This window comes from Scylla paramamosain, chromosome 5, assembly GCF_035594125.1.
Source record: "Scylla paramamosain isolate STU-SP2022 chromosome 5, ASM3559412v1, whole genome shotgun sequence".
NCBI classification, from domain to species: Eukaryota; Metazoa; Arthropoda; class Malacostraca; order Decapoda; family Portunidae; genus Scylla; species Scylla paramamosain.
Genome location: NC_087155.1, coordinates 4,694,192 through 4,717,399, shown reverse-complemented (window position 1 = coordinate 4,717,399; position 23,208 = coordinate 4,694,192). Strand labels below are relative to the sequence as shown.

At 37.0% G+C, this 23,208-nt stretch overlaps 2 protein-coding genes across 4 annotated transcripts in view; one reads left to right on the top strand and one right to left on the bottom strand.

Moving 5' to 3' along the window:
• Positions 1–23,208, top strand: part of LOC135100441 (tyrosine-protein phosphatase non-receptor type 1-like) — a 171,750-nt gene that overhangs the window by 121,968 nt on the left and 26,574 nt on the right. For 2 of the 3 annotated variants that reach the window (XR_010268711.1, XM_064003331.1), the window contains one exon: positions 11,306–11,425. Coding sequence is in view for 1 of the 3 variants with exons in the window: in XM_064003331.1 (XP_063859401.1) it covers positions 11,306–11,425 (120 nt within the window). In the remaining 2 variants the exon portion in view is untranslated. Of the gene's footprint in view, positions 1–11,305; positions 15,916–23,208 lie in introns of those variants that run through there. The other variant, XM_064003332.1, reaches the window with a different exon arrangement.
• Positions 1,545–7,631, bottom strand: LOC135100259 (uncharacterized). Its single transcript, XM_064003134.1, has 6 exons — positions 7,363–7,631; positions 7,180–7,246; positions 2,666–6,746; positions 2,280–2,442; positions 2,097–2,163; positions 1,545–1,663 (listed from the first exon to the last, which is right to left on the bottom strand). The coding sequence occupies exons 1-6, from the start codon at positions 7,498–7,500 to the stop codon at positions 1,545–1,547; spliced, it is 4,635 nt and encodes a 1,544-aa protein (XP_063859204.1). The 5' UTR covers positions 7,501–7,631.

The following is a 23,208-nucleotide window of genomic DNA, read 5'->3' as shown; positions in this document are numbered from 1 at the left end:
ACACATCTACCAACATCTCTTCATGCTCTTCTTTTCGCCAAGCATTGGTCATAGGTGGCACATACACTCCTGCATAATTTATTATCCTTCCATTTACACTTCTAATCATCACTTGTAGAATTTCAGACTTGTCTTCACTTTTTTTATTACCTTCTCCACTTTAACACATTTTTTAGTCAGAATGATCACTCCTCATCTCTTGTCACTTCTATTTTTCATCCATAAATCATATTCATCATCACCAGTGTCAGGAGTTCCCCATTCATTTTTCCATTTTGTCTCACATAATACAACAACATCCAGTGTGGTCCTGTTTAACAATTAATTTGATTCCAATTAAACTGACATTAATCTATTTACATTAGTATAACATATCTTACTGTTTGATGTACCATTTCTTTATTCTCATATCTCTTACCCTCCAGAAAACTTCTCCTTCTCCTTTCATTTTTCATTTTTTGTTGTTTAGCCTCATTTACCAGCTCCTTTTGCTTCATCCTTTTAGTCTCATCTATATCCCTGTTTATCTATACTCTTAAATTCCTCATCTCTAGACAACCTCCAAGACCCATTAATTACTTCTGCTTGTACCTGTGTTGCAGACCTCATTCTTAGATGTCTCATTTTTTCTTCTTCATATTTCCCAATTCTATGGTACTCTTCCACTTGCTTTACTACCAGGCTGCCTTAATCTGTCATTTTCTCCAGTAACTTATTCAACAGGTTCTTTTCCTTTTCCTCTCTTTTGAATTCTGCTTATTATTTTCTCTTCCTTTTAAACCAAATACAATTACTTGTTTATATTTTTTCTACAGTGTCTCTAACTTTTTCTCTTCTTTAATAACATTTGCCACTTTCTGTCTGAGGTTTTGTTTCTAATTTTCTTGTTGTTCTATTATTTTCTTTAATGATTTTTCTTGAAATTTATGTTCATTTAACCACTTATTTTGCCTCATTTCCCCGTCCTTTACACTTGCCTTCATTTCCTCATTTCCTTTCTGAACAGTTTCTACTCTTTCCCTTTATTTGTTTCTTTAAACAGTCATTTTCCACCTTTAACTTCTCATTTTTATCCTCCATCTCCATCAACTTTGCTGTAATAGTGACCAACTCCTCACCTGTCTCCTTCTGGTGTGCCTCCAATGTCTTTATTCTCTCCACTAACTTGTCTATCATTTCTTCCAAATACAAAATTTTCCTACGCTGCAGTCTATAATTTAATTCTCTTTCTTCACCAGTAGAACCTTCAAAGGACCCCTGTTCTTTTGGTGTGCATCCCTGCACCATTTTTGTCCAATGTAAACAAACCAAACAAAACTTTCCTAGAGACGGGATAACTATACTCACGTACAGTTTCTCCCCTCCCTATTTACCACCTAGGTATTCCTGTCTTCATAACATATCTTGTTCCACTGTGAGCAATTTGTGTTTTTCTTTCCTTTTATATGCAGAGCAGTAGGAAACATGTCCTGTCAGCTCTGCCGCCTCCATGTGTGTGTGTGTGTGTGTGTGTGTGTGTGTGTGTGTGTTTACCTAGTTGTGGTTTATGGGAGGGGAGTAATCTCCAGTTTGGTCTTAAAAGCATGGACAGTTATGTTGGGGATTCCAAATGTGTAATAAACCACAAATCGTAACAGGTGTTTATTGCTTGAAGTGTTTCGACCTGCAAACATGGGCTAATCAATACACATCCACATATCATAGTACACCCAGTTCAATCCCTCACAATGGTACCAAGAAAATAACACTTCATGTAGAGATTCTGACATCCGTTACAATCATATCCCAAATATAAAAATAAAGCAACAATCAGTATACAAAATCCAACTAAACTTCACTTGTATATCACTCATAATACTCAATAAATTCCCATAATGTACTCACTTCAGTGGCCCACAGGGACGCTCTTCGAATCCCCGTAGCACACCTGACATGTCACCACCCCAACTATCATCCAGTCCAGGGCATCCTCACAACTCTGTCTGGCAACAATATATCCCTTGTACATTACCCTATCTTACTAATACATCCTCTATTTGTAACCTTCACCAAATTATACTAATCACAGCACATGGCGGGTAAATAACACAACTAACCTGTAGCACGGAGGACCAACCAACACACCAACCGACATGAAGTCCAGGGCGTCCCTACATTCTCCATCTGGCAAACAATAATATCACTTGTATTACCTTAGCTACTAAACACATCCTTTGCTTGTAACCTTCACCACAGTATACTAATTCACAGCACAAGGTATATAAATAAACACAACTAACCTGTAGCACAGAGGACCACCCAACACAACAACCCACAGTACATTGGTGGGCCGGCTTAGACAACCCGCCAGGCCGACTATGTTCACAGGTAGTGGGTGAAACAAAACACCACAAAGAAGCGTACCAAACTTCTCCCATTCCAACAGAACACAACTTACATTTTCTTTAACACAGATAACAAAAATATATTGTATAATAAATAATAGATGGTAAACATATCATTTTAATGATACACTCCACCCCGACCAAAGTGAGCATACAATATACACAGGTAGTACATAGAATGCTTTGGTACATGTAGATAAATCATATCTATAATGATCCTACACGCTCATCATCACTCTTGTTCTTCCTTAGGTAATAACACTATTAACCTATGCACTGACCTACTCATGACTTTGTCTGTCGCTCCATCATATCCTTTACCTTCCTTGACTATCTTATACCATAAGTCTACATCTCTTACAGCACCATCACGACCTGGATCTGCCTTTATTACTTGAGCTAATTTCCAGGTTCTTCTAACTGCATTAGCATCTTGAACTAAAACCACATCACGCACTCTTACATTTCTCCTATTGGTGTGCCATTTTTGTCTTACTACCATCGTTGGAAAGAAATCTCTCTGCCATTTTCTCCAAAATGATTCAACAATTTTCTGAATAAACTCTAATCTTCTTATATGGTCTCCATCTGATTCATTTATTCCCTGTGGACATTTTACACTAGCTCGTCCAAGCAATAGATCATTAGGGCAGACGTAATTACCAAGTTCCATCATACTGGCTACATTAAATAAGGCTGTCTGAAGTTCACCAAAAGTTAATACTGAATCCCCAATTGCAATACAAAGATTTCTTTTCACTGATTTGATAAGGGATTCACTGGCACCATTGTACCACGGTGCATCACTAGGTCTATTATATTTCCAAGTAACTCCTTCATTTTTTCCAATTCTTTCAATATTCTTTCCAGCTGCTATCAGCTGGCTCCCTCTGTCAGAATACAGTATTCTGGGTGCACCCCTGACTGAGATGAATCTTTGATAAGTTGCCATGAAATCACTTGCACTGTATCCTTCTGCCAAATCTACATAAACTGCCCTAGTAACTAAGCAGTTGAATATTACCCCATATACCTTACCATGAGTTCTCCTTTTAACAGTGTCCTTAATATTGAATGGTCCAAACAAATCGACAGCAGTATGATAGAATGGTGGAGTTGGCTTCATTCTTTCTTCTAACACCTGACCCATACACTGGTTCTCAGTTTGTTTTGAGAGTTTTCTACATGTGACACATTTATCTTTAATTGACTTTATTAATTTCCTGGCTCCCGGCACCCAAAACTTACTCTGTAACTTGGCCAAGGTGGTTTCAATACCTGCATGATCTCTACTATGTAAGCTGGACACATACAGTCTAGTAACTGGGTGGTTAGCTGGTATCAACATGAAGTGATCTTGATTCCAGTTTTCCTTTAACCATTTTGATATTCTTTGACCCACTAAAATTACTCCATTGTCAGATTCCATGATGTTGATACTATGGTTCTCATGTTGCCCACTTACTATCCAATGCTTCACATGAAAGTTTCCAAGAGATATTACATGTTCTGCTCTTTGTATCAAATCAAAAGCCTTTTCTACCGTATCAATGGAATAGAGAATATCATCAACATATGTGTTGTTTACAATCGTGTTATAAACTTCAGGATCTCCTTTACCAAATTTTTCTGTAGTATGCCCCACAGCTATGGTCCCACTCGGCCTATCCCCGAAAGTCACTGAGGTCAGGGCATAGTGATCAGGTGGTCTGTTACTGTTTAAATCTCTCCAAAGAAATCGGTGTGTGTGTTGGTCCAGTGTGTTGATTTTCACAGAATGATACATTTTTGATATATCACCAGTTATGGCAACCCTTTCCTGTCTAAATCTTAGCAAGACTCCAATCATGTTATTAAGAACAACTGGCCCTTTTGCCCAAAAATCATTAAGTTTTTGTCCCATGTATGATGAAGATGAGTTAAATACAATACGCAGAGGTGTTGAAGCAGAATCTGGTTTCAATACTTCATGATGGGAAATGTAGTGAATTGGGCCATTGTATGACTGCATTTCCTCTTCACTTAATTGTCTCGCTACCCCCCTTTTCACCATGTCCTTGATTTCATTGTGATAACTCTTGGCATACTGGATATCCAATTTTTTCAGTCTATTTTCTGTAGTTTTTAATCTAGCCACAGCCACTTTTACATTGTTCTTAAGATGTCTCGGGTCCCTTATCCAAGGATAGCTTGCTGTCCAATACTTCCCTTCTTCATGATATACTAATCCCTCCTCAATCAATTTCAGTTCTCTTTCTTCCTTAATATTGACACAGTCACTTACAGGGCAACCCTTACACAGGCATTTAAGGCATCTTGTGTCACACTGCACCCCACTCTCCTCTAAAGCAAAGAATTTATCTAATTGTGACTTAAGTTTATCTGTAGGTTCTACCTTGATCTCATTGAGGCTTATTGAGCTTGACACCTTGTGAGTTCTCACAATCACATGGTTCGTCGTGCTCCCTGAGGCTATTATTTTGCTGTGTCTGCCACGTATACTGAACCCAAATGGATTCTCTAACAATTGAAGACCTTCATTAGTCTGAACAACTTTAGGCAATAATTCACTGTAATTGGCCCCAATCAGCATGTCAATCTCACCACAAGGGCGATTAATATCATGGTTTGATACTCCTACAAATAACTCCTTAACTCCTGACACATCAAATTCATTGATTTTAGCAGATATTTCCTCTATACCAATGGCATTAATTTCCCATACATGCCCAGTCCTATCAATCAGTGGTATGCAATATTCTTTGGTAGAATGATGTTCAATTACATTGCCAACCTTGATCATGGATAAATTCACATCCTTGCCCTTCAAACTTAGTTTTTCTGCCATACTGTGTGTCACCAAGGTTATGTCAGAACCTGAATCCCACAGTACAGTTATAGGTTGAGTGTTACTGTACACAGTACTGATATTCAATAAGGTGTTCAGAGTGTTTGCAGATACTGTATTATGACTAGCACCTTCTTCCTGTTCAAAATGCACCAGTGGATGATGATGACGGTTACACACACCTTGACCCCTGATCCTGACATCACACAACTTGTTTGTATTACAATTCCATGCCTGATGATATCCCTTTAAGCATTTAAAACATATTCCATTGCTTCTAGCTAACTCAAACCTCTCCTTGTTGCTGAGATTCTTAAATTTATAACAATCAAGAGTATCATGGTTCCTGGAATTGTGAATCCAGCATCCTCCCTCATTATTTCCAGTCTTCAAGTGGGTACCTTTCACCATCTCCGTCAAATTTACAATACATGACTCTAAATCTTTATTCTTTAGTTGTTGCTCTTCCTTCATCTGTTTTATTAGTGTTACCAGATCTGACTCCATGACCTTGTCAGCTGAATTATTTACATGATGTACTGAACTTCTATCACCGCCAGTAGATCTGACACTAGAATTCATATACTCCAATACCTTTCTCTCCCTTTGCAGAAATTTCAATAAAGTGGGAAAGAGATCACTAGTAGCAGATACTTCTTCTGCCTTTATTACCCACTCCCTCTTCTGAAGTGTGGGCAACACCTTCTCAATATGACTGACTACATTAGCAGTATTAAGTTCCTCATTCAAGTTTATATTTTTCAAATCTAGCCAACACTGTTCCACCTGATCCACCATCCTTATAAATCCTTTGGTATCACCTTCATTGATCCTTTTCAAAGCCCTAAGGTCACTTATTACCAAGTCCACCACCTTTCTTGCATTTCCAAACTTGTCATCTAACCTTTCAAACATTTCTTCATAATTACCTTCTGCACCTCTGACAGTCTGAAGGGCATCACCACTGAGACACATTTTCAATGCATACGCATCTTCACCATACACACTTTTGACTAGATTTTTAAAGTCCTCCTTAAAACGAGGGTACTCTCTTAAATTCCCATCAAATTTAGGAGGCTCAAATGCCTTTATCTTCACTTTAGGCTTGACACTGTTCTGTATGTTTTCAATGTTACTAATTTCTGTTAGTCTTTTCTTCATGATTCTTTCACAATCTAGCATGTATTCTTCAGCCTCCTTAACTAACTTGTCTTCTAATTTATTATCACACACATATTTTAATATCACATCATTACTGTCTTCTAGGTGTTGAAAGGCCTCAGAAATCTGTTCATAGTTACTCTTCAATACTGATACTGGCTCACCTTCCCGCACACCCTCATCCAGCAGGGTCACCTTTCTTGTGAATTTCCCTTTGGCAATGGCCCTCTTCCTCTTTAACAATTCCATCTCCTCTTGCCAGCACATTGTGGTTGAAGTCGAAATGTTGGGGATTCCAAATGTGTAATAAACCACAAATCGTAACAGGTGTTTATTGCTTGAAGTGTTTTGACCTGCAAACATGGGCTAATCAATACACATCCACATATCATAGTACACCCAGTTCAATCCCTCACAATGGTACCAAGAAAATAACACTTCATGTAGAGATTCTGACATCCGTTACAATCATATCCCAAATATAAAAATAAAGCAACAATCAGTATACAAAATCCAACTAAACTTCACTTGTATATCACTCATAATACTCAATAAATTCCCATAATGTACTCACTTCAGTGGCCCACACTGACGCTCTTCGAATCCCCGTAGCACACCTGACATGTCACCACCCCAACTATCATCCAGTCCAGGGCATCCTCACAACTCTGTCTGGCAACAATATATCCCTTGTACATTACCCTATCTTACTAATACATCCTCTATTTGTAACCTTCACCAAATTATACTAATCACAGCACATGGCGGGTAAATAACACAACTAACCTGTAGCATGGAGGACCAACCAACACACCAACCGACATGAAGTCCAGGGCGTCCCTACATTCTCCGTCTGGCAAACAATAATATCACTTGTATTACCTTAGCTACTAAACACATCCTTTGCTTGTAACCTTCACCACAGTATACTAATTCACAGCACAAGGTATATAAATAAACACAACTAACCTGTAGCACAGAGGACCACCCAACACAACAACCCACAGTACATTGGTGGGCCGGCTTAGACAACCCGCCAGGCCGACTATGTTCACAGGTAGTGGGTGAAACAAAACACCACAAAGAAGCGTACCAAACTTCTCCCATTCCAACAGAACACAACTTACATTTTCTTTAACACCGATAACAAAAATATATTGTATAATAAATAATAGATGGTAAACATATCATTTTAATGATACAAGTTATAGCATTGACAATGTCTTCACTGAGTTCATTCCATTTGTTCACACTTCTGTGAGGAGAACTATACTTCTTGATGTGTCTTCTATGGTTAACTTTCTTCAGCTTCTTACTGTGTCCCCTTGTACTCTGTGTGTCTAAAGTTATAAAACATTCTTTGTCCACATTTTCAATACTATTCATCATTCTATAGATGTTTATTAAATCCCTTCTCTCTCTCATTTTCAAGGGTGTGTGTGTGTGTGTGTGTGTGTGTGTGTGTGTGTGTGTGTGTGTGTGTGTGTGTGTGTGTGTGTGTGTGTGTGTGTGTGTGTGTGTGTTTCTCTCTCTCTCTCTCTCTCTCTCTCTCTCTCTCTCTCTCTCTCTCTCTCTCTCTCTCTCTCTCTCTCTCTCTCTCTCTCTCTCTCTCTCTCTCTCTCTCTCTCTCTCTCTCTCTCTCCTTTCTTCCATCCTTCCCTCCCCATTCCCTCCCTCTCCCTTTCCTGACCTCCTCCCCCTTCCCTCTATCCTTCTACCCACCCATTCATCCATCCATCCATCCATCCATCTCTATCTATCTATCTATCTATCTATCTATCTATCTATCTATCTATCTGTCTGTCTGTCTGTCTGTCTGTCTGTCTGTCTGTCTGTCTGTCTGTCTGTCTGTCTGTCTGTCTGTCTGTCTATCTATCTATCTATCTATCTATCTATCTATCTATCTATCTCTATCTATCTATCCATCCATCCATCCATCCATCCATCCATCCATCCATCCCACCCTTATTAATTTCATGCCTTCCATCTTTCTCAACGCCAGTGATGCAGACCATACTTGACATCCCTACTCTTCACACCTCATCGATGCATGAGTCCATTGATTCTTGATGTTATACACAACTACATAAAAAATAAGAAGCAAAATTTCACTGTCATCTTAGAACATTAGTATACTTGGGTATACTAATGTACTTGGGTGCATGAATTTTTTCAAAGAGTACTTTGGAAGTAATGGGGAACATGGCATGGCATGGCCAGTGTGTATATAAGAGCACTGTACAAAAAGATGCTTTAGGAAGAAAACTATGTCATGTAAGAAATTCATTCAAGTTTATGTATTATATGTGCATAGTTATTATATGCGTATAGTTAGTCATCTGAGGCAAGACCGTCACAGTAGGACTGTTGAGACCCAATATTTCTTTCTGCACCCCTACCCAAAGTCCTCTTTTTGAGTCCATTATTGGTAAAGCTTTGGCTTTAAAAATATAATGGCAATGGTTGAGTTGTTTACTTTAAAGGCCCTCCCTATCACTGTCTTCTGTCTAGGTTCAATCCTGTGTATTACCTACAGTTTTTTAACCAAGGTGAAGTGGGTACACTTATGACAATAGATTTGGTTGCTGGTATTTGGGTTGGGATGGTCACTCATTGCAGCTTAAGTGAGTGACTTGAAATTCTTACTTCACTATTACTCATGAGTGAGACACCAAGAAGTGGCTGCATTTGGACAAGTATTTTGAATGTGAAAAGTTGCATTAGAGTGGATATTGATTGCACAAGAAGAGACTTTTCTTCTACATTGTTAGGCCACATTAGATAAAAATTGTATTACAGAAATTTGCATTAGAGGATTGAATATATTAGTATGTTACACTCATATGCAACTCACACCTCACAAGTGTAACCTGTGGCATTTTATTTTATTATACATTTAGCACTCAAGCACTGAACAGCTATTTTCAGTGTTTAAAATAGATGCCTAATATTTTAGTTTCTATATTTTCAGTCTTAGAAGTAGAGAAAATATTAAATAATTTTTTAACTAATTGTCATAAGTGCTAGGGTACATGAATTTCTCTGAACCTCCTGGAAGGATGCATGAACTTGGAACAGGTCAGGAACCACTGATCTACAGTATATATCAGACTTGAGATCCTTCTTATAGAGAAGTAGCCAAGACAAAATTTTATGTATCTTCTTTGTTTGGAAACAAAAATAACAAAGGTAACAGAGGAGGGAGTTCTTATCCCCTTCCCTTTTCTTTTTGATACACAGGAAACAGAATGATAGTATTCTTCCAACCAGGCCACATAGTGTGTCTCGGCTGTCTTTTTGTATAATCATAAGAATTATGTGTTAAGCTAATCAAAGTCTCATGCATGTGATGTTATACAGATCAACCATCACTAATCCGGTTCCATCACTAATGTTGGCTAATGTAATTTAAAATTTCCTGGGTCCCTGCACCAACCTGCTGTCACCACTGTTTGTTGGCGCTACTGTACTTGCTGCATAATCAATTGGCATCACTTCCAAACACAGGGAAGCCATTCCAATTTGTTTTGCTCCTCTTTTTATTAAACCTGCTCAGTTTTAGCTCCACCCATGGCTCAAGTGAATAAAAGAAATGCTTCTCATTGTGTAAAGTACAGACACTGTACATTATGTTGTCCATAAAAGATAAGGTTGAAATTCGGAAAAAAAGCGCAACAGCAGTGTGTCTGTGCAAAGCTTGTGTGAATTATACAGTTCTGGCTCTTCAGTAGTTTATGATATAAAGAAACAAAAAGAAATAGCTCAGTTTCTTTGCTAACAGTATTGGCTGTACTGATACTATCTGTATTGACCAGAAATGAAGTATCAGTATCAGCATTGACTGAAAAAGGGGTATTAGTATAGCCACACTTATTAGTCAACTTGTACTGATTTACAGGATATTTTAAAGGTTGGATGAGGTAGTTAACTGTTGGGTTAAGTGTATTCTAACCTAACCTCTCTGTAATCCAGCAAAATCATTAATCCAGCTTCCTACAGGTCCCAGTGATGTAAGATTAGTGATAGTCAATCTGTATTAGAAAATGTAGTATATTTATTGATGATTTATAAATATGACTTTGTATTCATTTTGGTCTAATTCCAATCTCTATGTTCCAACCAGATAAAAACTAACTTTGGCTGTGAATGAGCTGATAGGATCACAGCATTTTTACTAGGTTTAACTATAGCCATATAGTGTGGTTACACCTTTATACCACTTACTTCATTCAAACTCAAATGTAAGTTACAATTATAGCAATGGAATAGCTGCTATGTCATGGAGGGGATGAGAGAGTTAATTGGTGAAGAAACTTAAAACATAGGTCAACAGGTAACCTAAATCATTTGCAGATGTAACTTCAAATCTGTAATGTAGAATTTAGCTCATGATTGGCAAGATGTTTTGTATATTGTTTAGTGGAGTTTAAAAAAAAATAAGTAAATAAAAAAAAAACACTGCACTAGTATACAGTACATACACTTTTTTTCTTAAGAAGATGTGCCATACTGTGGCAAATGGAGTTCATTGAAAGTAAGGTGGAAGGTTAGTGATGGGAGGGAGAATCAATAGCCTTGGCCTCATAGCCATTAGCACAGCTTACTAGTATGTCTGCATATCTTTCTCCCCCCCTCTTCTTACTTCCTGCTTTATAAATCTGAATTTATGAAAATGAGCTTAGGTTGATTTTTAAATTGTTAGATGCCTATTTGGTTAACACTTGTGGGTACCTTCAGCTGAATTAGTGTGGATACATGATTCATTACCATACTTTTAATCCACTATTTCATGGATGTTGAACATAACTAAATTGTGAATCCTAGTATTGCTTCTGGATAAAATAAATCCATGGTGTACTTTATATTGTTCTGTTTATGAAGTCTTATATTCATTTGGTTTCTTGCTTTCTAGGTGTAGTGAAGGTGATGTCCGAAGGCGTAAACGAATGGAGCAGAAGGTGGCAACAGCAGCCAAGGTCAAGGCTATGCAGGAGCGGCAGCGAGCCAACGAGCTGTGGCATGAAAAAAAGAGGTTAATAATGCGACCAATTTCCCTCTGTGTTGCCTTTGTTGTGCTTGGTTTAGGAGGAGGAGCTTTGTTTTATAGATATTTTCATGCCTAGGAGAGACATGAATAGTGCTGCAAGTATTCCAAAAAAATTAAGTTTATTTGATAATTAAAGCAGAGTACATATTTGGGTAAGTAACATATGAAATGATGTGGATTTTTCTTTCATTACATTTCCATATCTGATATTATGGAGTATGCCTCTATGGGTCAGCACTTTTAAGTTATGTGTAGCATTCGGTATTGGTTGGTATTGGTTCCTTTACTTTCTTTCACTGGTTAATAAGAGCACACACTGCAGATCCATTTGCCTTCATGTATAGGTGCTTCAATGTAAGTAAAGAAGATTTATGACCCATATCAGATTGAAAGATAGTCATACACCATTGTGGACCAAAGATTACCACCCTTGAGCCATGTTTATGATGTGGCTTCAGTGCTAGGAATCAAGTTGCAGAATGTGGATATGATATTGAAGAATTAAGGGTTTATCTTATATGGAACAACTTTCATGCAAAGTAGTACAGAATTTCTGCTGTGGAGATCTTCTAGACTTTGTGAATTTTATATTTTCATAGTAGAAATGGTACTCCTGCTAAGGAGCAGTGAAATTAGATACAAAGTTTTATATGATGAATCTCAAACAGCCCATCAAGCTGCAACTTTTTAGTAGTGAATGAAAACATGAACATTTTGGCTGTACATGTATTATGAAAGTTAAAGACATTTATGTTGTCTGGTAAAGATTTAGGTTCCCATTGTTTATGCATGTGTGTGTGTGTGTGTGTGTGTGTGTGTGTGTGTGTGTGTGTGTGTGTGTGTGTGTGCCTGAGTTGTTTGAAAGAATGAGGGTGTAATCAACTACAAATAGGGTAAAAGAACCTTAGTTCTGAAGAATGGGTACACAACATAATGGTAGTATTTGGTTCATTACCAATTAACATCAAATATTTTGTGAGTAAGGAAAGTACAGGTTGTGCCATCATGTTATCAGGAGAATCACCACCTGACAGGTTAGTCTTAATTTTTTATTTAATTATTTCTGTTCAGCCATTCAATTGCTTCCCTGAATTCCATTTCCAATTACATAAATATTTTATAGAAATCTGCAAGCTTTGTTAACTGTGTCATACTTAGTGGCCTAAAAGTTGCTCATATATCTTATATATACTTGAGAACTTTTCTATATTTTTGCCCTTTATTTCTCTCTTTCATTCTTTCTTGAGTATCACATAGCATGTGTAAGGAGGATGAGTTGTATAAAATATGAATTAGTTGATAGATATGCAGCAGATTTTTCGTATGATATTGAAAGTGAATTGCTTGATTTTGCCTTACAAACTTAATTCCTAACTTGCTGTTATAAGTCATACCAAAGTCTCTACACCCATTTGATGCACTGCATCAAAACTTGGATGTAAACATATACATAACATTTTTATACTGAGTTACAAAAGGAACTGAAGGAAACCTGTTCAAAACAGAGAGAGAGAGAGAGAGAGAGAGAGAGAGAGAGAGAGAGAGAGAGAGAGAGAGAGAGAGAGAGAGAGAGAGAGAGAGAGAGAGAGAGAGAGAGAATCAGCTTGATGATTTTTGTATATGGACATTTTATACCAAAAGATAGCAAGCTTGTTAGTCACTGAGATGAATGTAACCTAAAGTTTTCTACATTTACACTCAGGTCCCTTAATGGAATACAGCCCATATAGTTTAGATATATCATAGATTTTTTCCTACTACTACTACTACTACTACTGTAACAACAAAAAAAACAACAACTACTACTACTACTACTGCTAATAATAATAATAATTATAATGATAATGATAATAATAATAATAATAATAATAATAATAATAATAATAATAATAAATTGCCTAATGAAAATAAAGTATGCCCAGTTTCAGAAAGTTAAGTTTAAGATATATCCTTTGTAAAAATGCACTGCAGAAAATGAGAATATGGATATTCATTCAGCTATTTAACTGTCTTTAATAGGCTATACATAAACTAATCATGCAAAAAAAAAAATGTTGGAAGAGGTAATGAAATTTGATTCAATGCAGCTTTTTCATTCAGTTTATGGTACTATGTTTCTTATTTATTTTTTATATTTTTTTCATTATTTATGTTACAACTATGATTACTTGTGTAATATAATTCACACCATTCTTAGTTGTTACGTAAGTTTTGGATGAAGATAGAATCTGCCTTAGCTGATTTTATACCCAGGCATCTATATTGTGATGGGACAGTCAAGGTCAAAATACACTCAGGCCTTCATGATCATCTTGGCATGATTAGTAACATTTTGGAATCACCCTTAAGTTTGAGTGTCTGCCATGGGTTCAGGCCCAGGTGCCGAATTTCTCAGGGTTTTCATGATGCTCCAAAACGAGGCATGACACTCGGTTTCTTTTTGAGCCTCTGGTATTACAGTGTTGTTATGGTGATGAAATATTGAATTGTTTGAAATATGTTCATGAAATACTAGAAAAGTATTCATTTTAAGTAATAATAGATTATAATAAATTATCATAATTGAATGCAAGGCTTAAAGATGAATGATTACAATTAAATTATTGCACTACAATGGAAAATTTATTCGTTTATTTATTCATTCTTTCATTAGATTTCCCTCAATGAGTTGTATGATTTTATTATTATTATTATTATTATTGTTATTATTATTATTTATTTATTTATTTATCTATTTATTTATTTATTTATTTATTTATTTATTTATTTATTTTTATTATTATTATTTTTTTTTCTTTTTTTGAAGAAACTGTGTAAAACAAACAACTGTGTTATTTATCTGGAACAGTAGCCCAGTGCACTCCATATCCTTAACTAGAAGGAAGTGATAACAAATGATGTGGTCATTGATTAATTCAGTATTGTTTAATGTCCAGCTTGATGACATGTTTGTGTGGAACAGAAAACTAGGTCCTTCCAGGATATATAGTCTATTTGGGCTCTCTCTCTCTCTCTCTCTCTCTCTCTCTCTCTCTCTCTCTCTCTCTCTCTCTCTCTCTCTCTCTCTCTCTCTCTCTCTCTCTCTCTCTCTCTCTCTCTCTCTCTCTCTCTCTCTCTGTGTGTGTTAAGAAAAATATTAATATTTTACATCTTATATAAATTCATCATTTATATGATAAGACTGTACAGTGTAATGAATTATTGGAGAACTCTCTGTCTGCCTGTCTATTCATTTATTTGTTTTTTCCTTTAGATTTACATTATAAATATCTTCTCTCATTTGTGTAACACAAGGATGAATTGTATCTTGGGTGATGGTGAGAGGGAAATGACCTGTAGATTGGCAGTCATCCATGACCATGTGACCTGACCCATCCTCAGTTTATTGGCAATGTCAGACACCAACATTGCCGAGTGTTGTGGTATTTGTACAAATTCATTGCTATTATAAAAAAAATAAATGTACATTCATTGTACTGTATAACCTTATTAGAGAAGTAAATATGCACACAATAATGCAAATTAATTCAGAAGTATGAAATAGCTGCCACACAAGGGAGTTGTGTGTGTTAGACCTGATTTGACATAGTCATGGGCAGAGGAATTCCTGGAAATGACAGTGCAGTAGTGGACTTCATATTTTGGAAGGACTTCAAGTTCAGCACCTAAACAAACATTTGATTTGTTTCACATTTTATTTACTAAAAAGACAATTATTAAATATTCAACATCAGTTTTAAAGTATATGCTGTCAAGTTTACTGTTTTACATCACTATGGTATTTATGATTAGAAAGGAAGGCTGAAGGGATTGTCTGCAGCAAGTATAGAAAAAGAAGGAAAACAAATATTTGAAAGAATACCTACATATCCATACACATCAATGTCATTTCAAGATATGTTTATAAAGAATTTATAGTGATTTTCTCCCCATCTAGTGATGTATCATGCTTTAGGTTGCAGTACATTAGTATACCTGAATTTTTCATTTTCTTCCAAAAATATGTGTAATTAGTACTCTCTCATACTTTGTTCACTGGCATGCAGAAACTATCTGGCAACTATTTTTGGAATATTTAAGGTGTTTGCAGGGTTGAATGAGACAGCACAGAAAAGATGAGAGGATGTTTTCCATCACCACTACCATTGTTTAATCTTTTACAATTCTCCTGAACAATTGATCTAGGGTATTTAAGGTAGCTGGCAAGACTGAATGAGATAACATGCAGAGATCTGTTATCATACTTCCATATACCAAAAGTGTAGGAAATTGTCAAATACCAGTGAGACAAGTAAAAGAAGGAAAGGAGAAGTATGACAATTCCATTGTTCACCTTCCTGTTATCTTGACTGTCACAGCTGCCACCATCTCTCATTTTTGTCTTACACCTCACCACCAATAGCTCACCCTCCTCATCAAGCAAGATTCTGTAGAATGTCATGTGAATGCCAAGAATATAAGCTCACAGTGAAACATTTTGTTCTTTTGTTGATGTCTCAATTCCTTTCTTTTTCTTTTCTTGAAATAATTCTGTAACCATTTTGCCAGTTTTCATGTAACTGTGCATTTAAAGAGGAATAGCTTAATGATTTCATTATCTTTCACATTATGTAGTCTTATGATAACTATATGAGTAAGCAATATATTTGAAACAATATCATAAATTGAAAGAAATTATGGAAACAATTCAAGATTCTGAAAAGTAACATTGTTCAGAAATTGTGTCAAGTTTATCAGAGATTTTCATCAGTAGTGTATCATATAGCACTGCCTTTTCACATTCTCTCTCTCTCTCTCTCTCTCTCTCTCTCTCTCTCTCTCTCTCTCTCTCTCTCTCTCTCTCTCTCTCTCTCTCTCTCCTCTCTCTCTCTCTCTCTCTCTCTCTCTCTCTCTCTCTCTCTCTCTCTCTCTCTCTCTCTCTCTCTCTCTCTCTCTCTCTAGTAATTTTGAGTGCAAATCATATGAAACTTGACATGGAACATCTCTTTTCAATATTCATAGCACATGAAGAACTCACAAAAAATTCAGTTTATAATCAGCAACTTTTAATATTTTGGCAAACAGTCTCCTTAATGACTCATCCCTCTCCAAGTCATTTTCACCCTCCTCCTCCACTAACATATCAGAAAGATATAGTTTTTCCCAGATGTCTCAGGTGTACATACCTACCATCTTTTCACATCCCTCAGTAGTATTTCCATTGAGATCATACTATGATGGCATTTTTTTTAACACCACTGGATTCAGATGTAAAAAAACACCTAAGTGAATAATTGTTATTTATGCAATGGATATGAATATGTTTGTGAAGGTGTAGCACCTACTATGTTCTTTTATTGTTACTGGAAATGGAACTTTCCTTATTCTGTCTTATTCTGTGAATCTAAAGCCACACATCCTCACTTCTTGAGTTGAGCACTACATTGTCAAAGAATGATTAATTTAACTAAAGGAAGTGGGAATGAAATAGTATTTTCATAATAGCATGGGATGGTGAAAAAGCCGAGTTGACAAAATTTTTAAAACTGGAAGTTAAAAAAAAAAGTTACATCTGAGATGTCAATATTAGACACACTTTTTTCTTGAAAAAAGTTTCTCATTAATTACTGCGTGTCTGATGCAGCAATAGTACAGATGCCTAGGCCTGTAAGCCTTCGCCTCTAGGTGTGGAGTTGAAGCAGTAGTACACTAATAATATTACTAATAATATTATCAGTTATAATTCTCTCTCTCTCTCTCTCTCTCTCTCTCTCTCTCTCTCTCTCTTCTCTCTCTCTCTCTCTCTCTCTCTCTCTCTCTCGTCTCTCTCTCCTCTCTCTCTCTCTCTCTCTCTCTCTCTCTCTCTCTCTCTCTCTCTCTCTCTCTCTCTCTCCTCTCTCTCTTCTCTCTCTCTCTCTCCTCTCTCTCTCTCTGACAGATAAAGGGGAGGGGAGGTGACAGGGAGGGAAGTTTGAGACAAGACGAAAGAGGGAGAGGAAAAGAAAAAAGTAGGGAAGGGACATAACTGGGGAAGGAGAGTACATGGGGCAAGGAAGTGGAGGAAAGGTGAAGGAGAATGGGAGGATGGGGAAAAAGTAGAAAGAATAAATATAAATAGCAAGGATGAGAAATGAGTGAAGAATTAGAGGAAGAAAGGAAGTATTATGAAATAAGTATTCTCTTTTCCTGTCCCATCTTTTCATTTTTCCTCCATCTATTTTCTTCGCCTTTATGCTCCTTCCATCCTTTTTCATTCTCAGTCAGTCTCATTCAACTTTGCAATCCTCAGGATTCTCTCTCTCTCTCTCTTTCTCTCTCTCTCTCTCTCTCTCTCTCTCTCTCTCTCTCTCTCTCCTCTCTCTCTCTCTCTCTCTCTCTCTCTCTCTCTCTCCTCTCTCTCTCTCTCTCCTCTCTCTCTCTCTCTCTCTCTCTCTCTCTCTCTCTCATACACACACACACACACACACACACACACACACATTTAATAAACATCTACAGAATGTAAATAGTATGAAAAATGTGGACAAAGAATGTTTTATAAATTTAGACAACACAGTACAAGGGGACACAGTAAGAAGTTGAAGAAAGTTAGCTGTAAAAGAGACATCCAAAAAGTATAGTTTTCCTCACAAGTGTGAACAAATGGAATGAACTCAGTGAAGTCGTTATCAGTGCCATAACTGTCCATGCTTTTAAGACCAAACTGGATAGATATAGAGATGGGATACTATAGAATTACTCCCTTCCCATAAACCACAATTAGGTAAATACAACTAGGTAAATACACCTGAAGTTGTCAAGGATATACCCATAAATGTCCAATAGGTAAAAGTGATTATGGAGTAATGGAGTGTACATTAAGAGGAAGAAAGATATGAAAGAATGAGTACAACAGAACAGGAAAATTGAACTATGGAACAACTGACTTTGGAAAATTGAGGAATTACTTTGAGCAATTGGACCGGAATCAATTTGATGAAGCAGTTGGAAAAGAACATGAATGGGGAGAGTTTTTGAACATGTACAATAAGGGTGTAAGGAGCTTTGTCCCAAAGATAAGGAAGCAGGAGTGGTTGATAAATGATATGACAAATTAAGGATGAAGACAAATCTGGCTTGGAAGAAAAGGAAAACAATTGAGGCATGGGAAAAATATAAAAAGAAGAGAAATGAATACTCAAAGGTAAGGAGAGAATAAATAATTATGAAAAGATATTGTGGACAGATGTAAGGATGAACCAAGGATGTTCTATAGGTATGTGAATGGTAAAATGAAGAATAAGAAAGGGTGAAACAAATTGAAAATAAATAGTACTCATGTTGAGGAAGAGGCAGAATTTGCAGAGGTTTTGAATGACTACTTTGAAAGTGTCTTCACTGAAGAGGGAACATTTGATAGACCAGTGATGCCAAATGTGAGAGTAGAAGGACTGAGTGAGATTGAGGCAACAGTGGATGAGGTAAGAATAATGATGGAAGACTTGGATGTGAGGAAGGCACAGGGATCTGATGGAGTATCTGATTGGGTGCTGAAGGAATGCATAGATCAACTTGCACACAAGGTTTACAAACTCATCATAACTTCATTAAGGGAAGGAGTGGTGCCCAAAGATTGGAAAAAGCCAGATATAGTCTCCGTATATAAGAATAGAAGCAAAGAAGAACCATCTAATTATAAACCAGTGTCATTAACAAGTGTAGTGAAGCAAAGATGGAGTGAATATCTGGAAAAGAGAGAGATTAACAGACAGACAATTCAGATTTAGAAAAGGAAGGTCGTGTACGACAAATTTAATGTGCTTCGACTCCAGATTCATAGATATAGTATAAGAAAGAGAGGGATGGGCAGATTGTGTTTATTTGGACTTAGAAAAAGCCTTTGATAAGGTGCCCCACAAAGAGACTGCTGTGGAAATCAGAAATGTTTGGTGGGCTGAGAAGAGCATTCCTACATTGGATCAGTGACTTTCTGAGAGGAAGGGAAATGAGAATAGTGGCCAAAGTTAGGAAGTCATCATAGAGAGAGGTAATTAATGGTGTCCTGCTGGAATCAGTACTAGCACCAGTTATGTTTGCTATCTATGTGAATGATGTGATGGAAGGGGTGAATAGCTACACAAGTCTATTTGCTGATGATGCAAAAGTGATGAGAAAAGTGGAGAGGACAGAGGATTGTGAAGCCTTATAGGAAGATCTGATTGGGATTGGAGTGGCACTTGGAAAATGGAGTTTAATGTAAAAAATGTGGAGTGTTGAAGTTTGGGCATAGTTGTGTGAGGCCAGTCTTCAGTTATAAATTGGGTAATAAGGAAATAAAAGTGAAGAGTGAAGAGAAAGACCTTAGAATTACTGTCAATGAGAAGCTGTTCCCAGATGTAAGAAGGAAGACAGGGGAAACATAATCTGGTAATAAACATAAGAGCAGCATTCAATTATCTGGATGAAGAGATGATTAGAAATTTAACTGTGACAATTATGAGACTTCATTTGGAATATGCAGCTGTGATATGGTCTCCCAGCACTAAAAGGGACATAAAATAAATAGAGAGGATACAACGAGCAGCGACAAGGTTGCCTCGAACCCTATCAGACTTATTATATGAAGAGAGACTAAAGAAAATAAACCTGCCCACCTTAGAAGAGAGAAGAAAGAGAGATGACCTGATTGCTTTGTATTGGATTTTGTTGGGCTATGAAAAATTGAACCAGAGTGATTTGGTGGTGAGAGACTTTAGAAACACAAGAAGGCATGAGAAGGTAAAGAAGGGTGTGTGTAGAAGGGATATTAAGAAGAACAGTTTTCTACAAAGGACTTCAGGAGTCTGAAATGAACTGCAAAAAGAAATAGTAAATGCAATAACTATACATGATTTTAAAGAAAAACTGGATAAGAGTAGGTATCAAGATGCGACAGCATGAGCTTAGACTCCTCACACACACACACACACACACACATACATAGAGAGAGAGAGAGAGAGAGAGAGAGAGAGAGAGAGAGAGAGAGAGAGAGAGAGAGAGAGGAGAGAGAGAGAGAGAGAGAGAGAGAGAGAGAGAGAGAGAGAGAGAGAGAGAGAGAGAGAGAGAGAGAACACACACACACACATGGTTCTAGATGTTACACAGCCACAGCGCTGCATCACGCCGAATGTGAGGACAAAATATACACACTTTTAGGGATTTTGGTGAAACTTTTGCTTTTGATAGAATCTGTCACAAAGCTTTGATTTCCAAACTACCCTCATATGGCTGCTATCCTTCTCACTGTAACTTCATCTCAAGTTTCCTCTCTGACCATTCTATTGCTATTGTGGTAGACAGTCACTGTTCTCCTAAACCTATTAACAGTGGTGTTCCTTAGGGTTCTGTTCTGTCACCCACCAATTATTGTTCATCAGTGATCTTCTAAACCAAACTTCTTGTCCTATCCACTCCTATACTGATTATACCTCCCTGCACTTTTCATGTCTTTTCATAGACATCCAACCCTTCAGGAAGTAAACTGCTCATGCAAGGAAGCCAAAGAATATCTGACTTCTGATCTCTCTAAAATTTCTGCTCAGGGCAGAGCAAACTTAGTAATATTCAATGCCTCAAACACTCAGTTCCTACATTTATCAACTTCACACAACCTTCCAGATATCTATCCCTCTTCTTCAATGACACTCAACTGTCCCCCACTTCTATACTGAGCATCCTCGGTCTGTCCTTTACTGGAAACCTCACATCTCATCTCCAGCTAAAGCAGCTTCTATGAAGTTAGGCATTCTGAGTTATCTCACCCAGTTTTTTCACCCTCTCCCTCCTCACACCCCAGTGGCTAACTCTGTACAGGGGCCTTATCTCTCCATGTATGGAGTTTGCTTCACATGTAGAAGGGGGATGGGGGGGCATTCACTCAGACTGCTATTTTAGAGAGGGTGGAATTAAAAGCTTTTCGTCTTATCAACTCCTCTCTAACTGTCTTCATCCTCTCTCATTGCCGCAATGTTGCAGCTCTTGCTATCTTCTGGTATTTTCACACTAACTGCTCCTCTGATATTGGTAACTGCATGCTTCCCCTCTTCCTGTAGCCAGGCTACACAAGACATTTTCTTTCTCTCACCTCTATTCTGTCCACCTCTCTAATGCAAGAGTTAACCAGTATTCTCGATCATTCATCCCTTTTTCTGTTAAACTCTGGAACTCCCTACTTCATTATTTCCTCCATCCTGTGACTTGAATTCTTTCAAGGAAGAGGTTTCAAGACACTAATCTTGTTTTTTATTCTATTTGACATGGGAACTGGCATCAAGTGGGCTTTCTCTCTCTCTCTCTCTCTCTCTCTCTCTCTCTCTCTCTCTCTCTCTCTCTCTCTCTCTCTCTCTCTCTCTCTCTCTCTCTCTCTCTCTCTCTCTCTCTCTCTCTCTCTCTCTCTCTCTCTCTCTGACACGTCTATGGGAACTGGTATTAAGTGGGTCTTTCTTTTAATTAAAAATTTTTGTTGCCCATGGCAAGTAGCCCTCTTACATAAAACACACAGACACTATAATTTTTTTCAGTAACTTAATGATGAAACATAATAATTTTTTTTTTTTCCACAAAACATCCTTGTAAAATAAGGGTGCATTTTTATGCAGAGGTGCATTTAATATGCCAGCAAATACAGTAACTTTAAAAGTGAACTCCACACAAATAATGTGAGGAAAGTAAATAGTGCAGTACACAACCAAAGAACATGTACACGAAAATTTATTGCCAGTGTAATCACACCAGGAAAGGTAATGTAGTAAATGGAAGTACAGGAAAGTTATATTGCTGGGCTAGAAGGAACAGAAAAACTGATCAGATGATTTTTAAGAAGAATTAAGCATATGAGAGATTGTTAAAATTACTGGAGAGATGATGAATTTGTTGAAAAGAATAAGAATGGCATCCTCATATTTAGATGAAAAAATGATAAAGTTGTTGATTTCCATGATAAGACCAAGATTGGAATATGTGGCAGTGGTGTGGTCTCCTCATATAAAGAGGAACATTATAAAATTAGAAAGGGTACAAAGAGCAGTCACTAATATGGTTCCGGAGTTGAGTAAGTCGACTTATGAAGAGAGATTAAGAATGCTGGAAATTCCTACCCTTGAAAATAGGAGAGAGAGAGAGACAGAAAGGAGATTTAATAAACATCTATAGAATGATATATGGTATGGAAAATGTGGACAAAGAATGTTTTGTAAATTTAGACACAGAGTACAAGGGGACACAGTAAGAAGTTGAAGAAAGTTAACTGTAGAAGACATCAAAAAGTATAGTTTTCCTCACAGAAGCGTGAATAAATGGAATGAACTCAGTGAAGACATTGTCAATGCCGTAACTGTCCATGCTTTTAATACCAAACTGGATAGATAAAGAGACGAGATACTATGAGATTACTCCCCTCCTGTAAACCACAGCTAGATAAATACAACTAGGTAAATACACACACACACACACACACACACACACACACACACACACACACACACAAGCAAAGGGAAACTATGTATTGATGAAAATTGCAAATCCTGAAAAAAAATTAATTTGAGGAGGGCAGTGAGGTTAATTGAGTTGTCTGAATTGATTCTGTGTGTATAAACTTAAATTGTAAACCACCTATTTATCCTTTGATCTTTCTCTCAGATATTTTCTTATATTTCTTCATAAGATGTCTGCAACAGAATAGTCTCCATTTATTTCTAGCCCTAACTCATTATTTTTATACCTTTCTCTCACAAACTCCAGCACTGTCCTCTCATTTTACTGGAATTTGTCCA

Excerpts from the sequence above, each read along its gene's own strand:
- LOC135100259 (XM_064003134.1), bottom strand. The coding sequence starts at position 7,500 with ATGGGAGAAGTTTGGTACGCTTCTTTGTGGTGTTTTGTTTCACCCACT. Across the intron at positions 6,747-7,179 it reads GTTGGTCCTCCATGCTACAG|GTCAAAACACTTCAAGCAAT; the intron begins GTTAGTTGTGTT and ends CCATGTTTGCAG. Across the intron at positions 1,664-2,096 it reads GTTGGTCCTCCGTGCTACAG|GTCGAAACACTTCAAGCAAT; the intron begins GTTAGTTGTGTT and ends CCATGTTTGCAG.